A 9075-nucleotide genomic window follows, 5' to 3' on the forward strand; every position below is an offset into this window, starting at 1 on the left:
GCACACCTTAACTTACGAGCAATGGGGTCTCGCTAAACACGCGGACGCAACTGCACAGCATCTGAAGGCACAAGTGACAGTTTCGGCTGCGGAACAGCTTGTTCATGCGGCTTTGTTGGGCACTTGTCCCCGCAGATATTTCAAGATCGAAACCTTTCTTCCTATATTGGCTATCCTGCGCTGGTGAACGCGTTTGTAGCGTTCGCCCGTTCGGAAAGGTGCATCTCGAACGGGCGCGACAGGGGCAGTACGTCCTTGCACAGTGCACTTCCTTTCCACATCCCACATCTTTAACTCTCCGTCGCAATTCTTGCAATCCACAACACAACACGTATTTCCTCTGCCTTTCCACATATTCATAGAAAGAACACATTCGACAGCCACCCGCGATATTTCCACTGCTTCATCGCGGCGTACAAGCTGGCGACTTACGAGGCCCATAACGGCGCCGAGTTCCTAGCGCGCCTGTGGCGCCACCTAGTCTCAAACGGAAGAACCGCGCGCTGTAAACTGTCTATACTTCGATGCGCCCAGCCTGGGGGCGCGATTACGGATCAGTCTCAAAAAACTGTCTCAATATTGAGACAGTGACGTCAAAATGACGACACCGAGAAATGCCGACCGCCGAATCGGCCAATGCGGAGCAAGGAGGCGGTGGGCTCCGCCCCGAAACCACTAATCGCACGACAAGGGACCGTAGACTAATGTTTTGCAGTAAAAACGCAGTGAATAAAAACGAGTAATGTTTTATTTTGCTAAGTAACTGTATTTCAAACCCAACAGCACCAAGCAAAAGAAGCAGTGTTTTCATTTTTGCAATTAAGTTTGCTGTTCAGTCACTGTTTTTGCCGCGGTGTGCTGTCAGCGGTATAGCGTGAACATGTTAGTCTGAAAATGAACAAAAACGCAATGAAGAAAACAAGCAATGTTTTATTTTGGTATTAAACTGTGTTGCAATTTCAACAACACGAGGGAAAATTAGAAGCATTTTCAGTTTTGCAATGAAATTTGCTGCAGGTTAACTGCTTTTGCCATGAGGTCGCGCTGGCAGTGGTATCGCGTGAACATGGCGGCGTGCAAGAAAACAGCTGATTCCACGGCTAGTTCCCGATTTTTTGCGTGTCGTCTAAAATCAAGGCACTTTGCGGATGTCTGAAGTGTGCAGAAAAATCTGATTGAAGGCAGTGAATGCTACGGGCCTGCGTAGATCAACTTACAAGGAGCGCTGGGCTTGAAAATCGACGAAGACAACATATTGTGGTAAGTGTGTATTTGCTTATTATCGATGACACCAATAGCCCATAGATGCTGTTCGGTTGACGTGTGGGATGTGTAGTTCCGTATTTTGTTTGCTAAATACAAGACGACGGGGAAGTGTGACATATGGGGCGAAATAAAGTTGTATGGCTGCGTGATCGTCAGTTCATCGTGTGTAGGCGTGTAAGTAAGGAACGATCAAGGACGAGAAAAACGATTAGGCGCACTCTACCAACCATCTTGCTCGTCCTTGCTGCTTCGTAACCTTGTATAAGTTGTTCCAATAGAGCGCACGTCTATGCTCTGCTGTGTGAACCCAAGTTATATATAGCGCATGTCCTTGTGAAGCCAAGCTGTACATTCCCCATTATTCCCTATTTCATTCCCTGACCAATACCTAGAAATGCTGGCGGAATTGGCATGACATACCGTTATCATTTGAAACGGCTAATCCACCATCATGACGACAGCACGTGTGTCCAAAGAGCAGCTCGTCATGATGGTTGAATTTATGGAACAGCACCCGGCGCTCGCCCACGCTGCCTCACCCCTTTCCGGGGGCTTCACGGCGGCTCGCAGGCGCGAGCTGTGGCAGCAGCTTGCGGCCCTGCTGAACGCCGTGGGCCCCGCTGCCAAAACTGCGCTTCAATGGCGCCACACTTGGCAAGTGTGGTGCACCCGCTGCAAGAAGCAGGAGGCGCAGTTTTTGGCGGCGGGAAGGTGAGCGTGTCAACAACGGTCTGTCGAATGGCCCTTGAATATGTCTCTCCACACCCTGTCGCAGGGGCACTGGAGGCGGCAGGCTGCCGGGGCTGGCAGGCCGGGTGTCCAAGCTGCGGTCGCCGGGCCTCGTTCTAGGCGTCGCAGCTCCAATGTTTTCTTCGTCCAGCCAGGTATGTTGTAAGCCGCGGTGACGTTAGTAATAATGAGAGGGGAATGATAGGGGAGGCTAATGAAGAATAATGAATGTCAACCTCGGGGCCATGTACTGTGAGCAATGCACACACATAATGAACTTCGAGACACTCGTGCATGAACGTGGGGCGCTGTGCCTCTTGCAGAACCAGCCCCGTGTGTCCGTGGGGGAGATGCCAGGGACGAGCGGCCTGCAGCAGGCAGAGGCGCGCTCTCCATCTGGTAAGTGAAAATTTCGTCATTTGATATGTACACCTAACAACTTGTGCACATTGTTGACTTCGTTGTGGTTTTTCTTTTAGTTAGGGAGGGATGCGAATGCTGAGCTAAGAAATGCAACCTCGAGTTATGTACCTTGTACTACATTGCCGTCTCGGTACTGCTATGTTTCTTCTTGTGTCTCAGTACCTAGTAACCGTGTGTTTTGCACCAATACACGCTCTGCTGAAACTGTCCACTAAGCAGTGCTGTCTTGTGGAATGAATTCACATAGATGGCACCCCCCCGGAAGAAGAGCTGGAGGAGCTGGACGAGGAGGACGAGGGCGCACCTTGTGACACAGCCTGTGAGTTGGTGTCCCAATATCATGCTGAACATTATCCATTTCGCAAGCTACCTAACAATAATACCATTCGCAGGAGCAGACTATCAGTATCACTTTACAATACGCACAAAAGTTTGGTTTGGTTTATGGGGCTTTAACGTTCCAAAGCAACTCCAGCTATGACAAACGCCGTAGTGAAGGGCTCCTGGAATTTGGACCGCCTGGGGTTCTTTACTGTGCACTGACATCGCACAGTATACGGGCCTCTAGAATTTCGCCTCCATCGAAATTCGACCGCCGCGTGTTTCGGGCCAGCAGCCGAGCGCCATAACCACTCAGCCACCGTGGCAGCCACCCACAGAAGTGTCTTTCATATGCACCACTGGTACCTTGCGCACGCTTTTTCCCTCTTACAGCGGAAACTGTGGTGTCTGCGATGGTTACACAAATGTGCACATTGAAACAATGCTGTTTTTGTCATACTGCTGATTATGAATGCTTTTATGTACTGCTCCCCGGTATGCATGTCAACAGCCCTCTGAGATATTGCACCAAACAGTCAAGTTATTGTACATCGTGCGCCACTATATGACAAGTGTACATTCAGTCACTTTCTTCTTTTGACAGCTACACAGGAGCGGCGAAATGTGGCGGCGGGGCGTCCAAGGCAGCAGCGGCGGAGCATGCGGGCGGAGGAGGTCCGCCAGCTGCTGACAGAGACGCGGCGGACCAATGACCTCCACGAAGCCCGTGCTGCTGAGGATGCCACGTTTCATGTGCGCCTCCTAGAGGTATGTGCACACAACACCCACCACATTTAGTGAAGGAGAAGCATCTGCATGCAACATGTTGTATCTACATTCACAGTTCGAAACCAATGCGTGACCTGTAGAGACATTTCACTAGTTCATATTTATGTCCAACGAGCCCTACATGTCTGTGAAGTGTGCAAATGAAGCTCCTTTCATGTGCAGGAACAGCGGCGAACAACAACAGCAGTGCACAGCCTGACGGCGGCAGTGACACAGTTGACTGCCGCCGTCACAGAAACCGGGGCGCACATGCTGCACACTGCTGAGGCGGCAAGGGCCGATACGATGCGCCTCACCGAGCAAGTGGTACTTGCGGTGGCCCTGATTGTGCGTGTTTTGAACAATCAGGTACAGCCACCGCAGTAACTTGTTCGGTGGGGCTTTTTTTTTCCTTTTTTACCTGTTTTTTTGTTTTTTTTTGCGTTCTGCAAGGTACACAGCATTTTTTTATTTCCCTGCCGGGTGCAGGTGTTATGTATATATTTATTTTCCTCCTGCAAGGTGCAGAACATTTTTTTATTTCCCTGCCAGGTGCAGGTGTTATGTATATATTTATTTTCCTCCTGCAAGGTACAGAACATTTTTTTATTTCCCTGCCAGGTGCAGGTGTTATGTATATATTTATTTTCCTCCTGCAAGGTGCAGAACATTTTTTTATTTCCCTGCCAGGTGCAGGTGTTATGTATATATTTATTTTCCTCCTGCAAGGTGCAGAACATTTTTTTATTTCCCTGCCAGGTGCAGGTGTTATGTATATATTTATTTTCCTCCTGCAAGGTGCAGAACATTTTTTTATTTCCCTGCCAGGTGCAGGTGTTATGTATATATTTATTTTCCTCCTGCAAGGTGCAGAACATTTTTTTGTTTCCCTGCCAGGTGCATGGGGCTTGTGTATGAATGTTTTTTTTTCCTTCTGTAATTTTTAACTTGTGTGCAGTGTACAGGCTGTACAGTATTCGTTGTTCACTTTGGTTTCGTGTTTCAATGTGGAAGCATTGCTAGTCGCATTGCGAGAAAACCTGACGGCATGTATGAGCACTCGCAGATGGTACAGAAAATCCCAGTCATGTCAGGATAATTTTGCCGTCATCACGTGATCGCATGGCGCACACGGCAAGCCGAGGGCCGCCTTTCCCGATGGTCATATACATGACATTCGCGTTATACACCCCCCACTGACTGAGTTCAATATGGCAAAACTTTTCCCTGCTACATTTGTGTCAAAATTGCAACTAACCATTTCTCGTGCAGTGTTCCAGGTGGTGTCATACGCACGTGCTTTCACATTCCTGCACATAACCAGTGTGAAGTGTGTGTGCAAATTTTTTGTGATGGTACCTTGCAACATCGTGCAAGACACACACAAGGTGTGTGATATGTACTGTTTACGTTGATTTCGTTTTTACCTGTTACCTTTTTACGTTCTGCAAGACACACAACGTATGCTAAATCTAGTCAGTGTTTGGTTTTCCATATGTTCATTAATCTTCCTCCTTTGCACATTCACGATTGTGTACTTTAACGACGCGTTGTGGTACACGTGCTTATAGGAACAATGTTGTAGAGGGCTCCACGTTAATTTACACCACGGGGTTCTTGAACGTGTGTACACATTGCATAGCGCACGCACACTGTCCGTCGCAATGTGACCGCCACGGCTGACAGTTAACCTGCTCCACATCGGTAGCAGAATACTTCAAACAAACAGTGGGGTGCCACGACGGGGCCTACCATGACTTGTTTCAAAATATTGGAAGGTATATATAGGAACTGTACAGCTACCGTAGTCCTCTATAAAGTCAGCATTCAAACTGCAATAAGGAAGGACGTCGGGCAAGGAGACACGATTTCGCCAATACTATTCACCGCCTGTTTACAGGAGGTATTCCGAGGCATGAAATGTGAGCAGTTGGGAATAAGAGTAAATGGAGAGTACCTAAATAATCTGTGATTCGCTGAGGACATTGTCTTGCCGAGTCGCTCAGGTGATGAACGAGTTAGGCAGAGCAGAACGGTAGGTCTAAAAATTAACATCCAGCAAGCCAAAGTCCTGTTCTACAGTCTAGCAAGGGAACAGCAGTTCACAGTTGGCAATGACAGCTCATCGTGAGATGGAAAAAAAACTAGACGGATAAGAATGGGGTGGAGCAGATATGGCCAGTCCTCTCAGATCATGAATGGCACTTTACCAATATCCCTAGGACAGGGCATGTAATTGCAAGGCAAGATAACCGCTGCTCCTTCAGGGTTACGGAGTGTATTCCAAGAGAAGGAAAGCACAGCAAGGGGGCGGAACTAAGTTAGGTGGGCGGATGAGAGAAGTTTGCAGGTACAGTGGACGCAGCTGGCAAAGGACAGGGTTAATTAGGGAGACATGGAAGACGCCTTTGCCCTGTAATGGGTGTAGTGAGGCTGATGATGAGAATTTTGTCATGTTACAGTCATTATGACAGCACAACTTGCCATATTCATGATGCATTCCGTTGTGTGTCAATCTTCTTGGAACTGCTATGCTTTGCCATTGAGCAGAAATTCATAACACGTTGTCGTTTCGATATTCATGCATTTTGTGGGTGACACACTTTCTCTAGTCAGGCAAAATGTATTACACACGTACAGCGCATTGCTTTAGATGTGTACCACGGTTTAATATGGGCTGAAGTGTGTTTTATGTTCACATAACTCACGTAGAAGCTGTGGTAACACGTAGGCCGCTAGTCTTGTCATGTTTATCATGTTTGTATGCTGCAATTTGTGCACCACACGTGAAGATGTTACTTGTTCATGGTATTGCAAGCAGTCCATTTTGCACCTATCTGTTCAAATAAAAACACCTGTGATAAATGCTGGTACAAAAAATAAAAGTGCATGCTGAAAGGAACTCTGAAATGATTTCGATGGACATATTGTAGTGCAAGAGAGGTCAAGTGCTCTTTGTTGGTATTTCAGTTAAATTTTAAAGGTGTGTTTGCACCCTGTAATTTAGGAATAAATAAAAAAGTCCTCCTCGCAGTAGGCCATACCCAAAGGGGACAACACACCTCACTGCGCGTCCCCTAACTTGATGACGCTAGTAGGCAGACTGGGTAAGCTTGAAGGATGGCCCTTCTGCCCACTGATGTCATCACGGTAGGGGGTGCGCTATGAGGTGTGTTGTCCTCTTCGGTTGTGTCTTTTTTATTTATTCCTAAATTACAGGGTGCAAGCACACCTTTTAAATTTAACTGAAATACCAACAATGAACACTTGATGTCTCTTGTACTACAATATGTCCATCGCAATCATGTCAGGCCTTGAATGCATATCGAGCAAAAAGATTGCTTCAATGGGACTTCTTCATTTCAATAAGCATCACAAACATTCGGTGCTTTGTTTCACAGTACACTTTTTATTCACCCACTTAAACGCACGCACACACACACACACACGGCGTAGGAGAGTGCACGAAGACGGTTTTGACTTGCCAGACGAGCTGTTTCGTCGCCAATTTCGACTCAGGAAGGAGACTGCACAGTGGCTGTGCGACCAACTCGCCAATGAACAGGGAGGTGCGCAGGCGAGTGCGCTGTCAGTGCAGCAACAGGTGTTGTGCACGCTGCGCTTCTTCGGCACCGGCAGCTTGTAGGCACACACACGAAACAAAGAAATAAAAGTCGGCACTTTGCGGGCTGCGGCTAGGGGCACGACGCACAGTTGCTCACACACAAACGTACACTGACACGAGGGGATGACGCTGCCAACAGTAACCGTGGCTGCTGTGTTGCACAAATGAACACCTTGGACAGCTACCCTGCGAGGTGGTGTCGATGGGCTCAGTGCTGGCGACGCTGGAGTTGCCGCCGCAACTGACGACGCACCGTGCGCAGGTATGCCAGCCTCTGGAGACGGGTTCTCCGAAAATGCTCGACAATACCGTCGCGCACGGCTCTCCCCCGCAGGTAGGTAAGGCGGCTTGCAGCGCCTTGCGTGTGGACTGCAGCCGGAGGTGGCTCGTCGTCGTCCGGGTCAGCGGCATCTACGTCCCCTTCTTCTGGCAAGGGGTCATTCAAACACAGGTTGTGGAGCGCAGCACATGCGCCGATTATGAGGGCCGCTCGCTCCGGCTCGTATTGGAGCGTCCGGTACCTTTGCAGGCACCGGAAGCGGCTCTTCAACACGCCTATGGCACGCTCTACAACGCATCGCATGGAGCCATGCGCTGAGTTGAACAACCCCTCTGGAGACGCCACACTGGGATGCCCTGGCACAGGTGTCAAAAGCCAGGGCTCCAAAGGGTAGCCACTGTCCCCTGCATAACAGAAATGGTGTGCAGTTAAGCGTAGCCTCTGTCGTCCTCAATCTCATCACTCTTGATACAATGGCAGCAGATTCATAGCAATGTCCAAAAAAAAAAGCGAAGACGACCGGTCCACGAGAGGCACAAATACGCACACACAAAGCGTACAACTTGCGACTGACTATTTTGTGGAAACAGGGACACTTATAAAGGATCAGGAAACAAGGTACACAGGCAAAGACACCGTGTGCAGTGCGAATACATTATCGACAGGGCCATGTGTGATCAGTGGGAATGGAAAGCCCCAATGTACCCTTGTAAGATTTCGATGTTTCTTTGCTAGAAATAATTCAGACGAACCGACACAGTTGTCACCCCTTTTGGAGGTGAAGTAAGCCTCGATAACCTCTTTCGGTTTTCATTTTTGCCTCACCACGGAATTTGTAACCGCGGTGGGGGTTTCTTATTGCTTACCCAGAAGAAACTCGCCACCTTGCAACAGCAGTCCTTGCCCTATCTCCTGCCGCAGCCACGAATACCGCCACGAAAACGCGTCGTGGTCCGATCCTGGGCAGCGGGGGTCCACAGCTATAATTCGCATGTTGGAGTCGCACACCTGTGAGAGAAAGCACACCACAAGCTTAGTTGTGAACTTCCGCCGTCAAGGCCCGAGCTTAAGGCCGAACATGCAGTCAAAAACGGAGAGCGAAGCCTACTCACTATCATTGTGTTGAGTGCGTAGAAGCCCTTGCGACACCAAAAGGCGGCCTTGTATGCAGCATCGCCCCGTGGCGCCTTGATGGCGATAAGTGTGCCATCCACACACCCAATGACGCCGGGGATGCTGCCGTGGCGAAGGAAGCCCTCCTTCGCCGCCGCCTTCTCTTCCGGGGTCGCCGGGAACCGCACCCAACCGTCACGCGACCCCACTCTGACAATAGCTGCTGACACCCGCCGCACACACTTGCTCACAGTGGGCTGGGCTATGGCAACGTTGCCCTCGTTGCCCACGGCGCCTTGAAATCCGCCGGTGCCGAAGAAGCGCAGCGCGCACAACACCTGTCGCTGCACTGACAGCGCACTCGCCCGCGCACCTCCCAGTTCATCGGCGAGTTGGTCGCACAGCCACTGTGCAGTCTCCTTCCTGAGTCGAAATTGGCGACGAAACAGCTCGTCTGGCAAGTCAAAACCGTCTTCGTGCACTCTCCTACGCTGTTGCTCGCGCGGCAAGCCGCGTATGGCAAAATAAACCGCCGCCATTTTCTGTCTCA

General features: G+C 49.6%; 1 protein-coding gene across 1 annotated transcript; it reads left to right on the forward strand.

The window, feature by feature from the left end:
* The first annotated feature begins 1060 nt into the window (after positions 1 to 1060).
* On the forward strand, positions 1061 to 5944 carry LOC144116326 (uncharacterized). Its single transcript, XM_077651070.1, has 6 exons — positions 1061 to 1260; positions 2042 to 2150; positions 2319 to 2394; positions 2666 to 2737; positions 3344 to 3507; positions 3691 to 5944. Exons 2-6 carry the CDS (start codon positions 2130 to 2132, stop codon positions 3892 to 3894), a joined length of 537 nt encoding a protein of 178 aa, XP_077507196.1. The 5' UTR covers positions 1061 to 1260; positions 2042 to 2129; the 3' UTR covers positions 3895 to 5944.
* The last annotated feature ends 3131 nt before the right edge of the window (positions 5945 to 9075 follow it).

The sequence above is a fragment of the Amblyomma americanum genome, chromosome 1, assembly GCF_052857255.1.
Source record: "Amblyomma americanum isolate KBUSLIRL-KWMA chromosome 1, ASM5285725v1, whole genome shotgun sequence".
In the NCBI taxonomy this organism is placed as follows: domain Eukaryota; kingdom Metazoa; phylum Arthropoda; class Arachnida; order Ixodida; family Ixodidae; genus Amblyomma; species Amblyomma americanum.

Bases quoted from the DNA above. Each gene is read 5' to 3' on its own strand.
- LOC144116326 (XM_077651070.1), top strand. From the start codon at position 2,130: ATGTTTTCTTCGTCCAGCCAG. The intron at 2,738-3,343 runs GTGAGTTGGTGT...TTCTTTTGACAG, and splicing joins CGCACCTTGTGACACAGCCT to CTACACAGGAGCGGCGAAAT. The intron at 3,508-3,690 runs GTATGTGCACAC...TTTCATGTGCAG, and splicing joins TTCATGTGCGCCTCCTAGAG to GAACAGCGGCGAACAACAAC.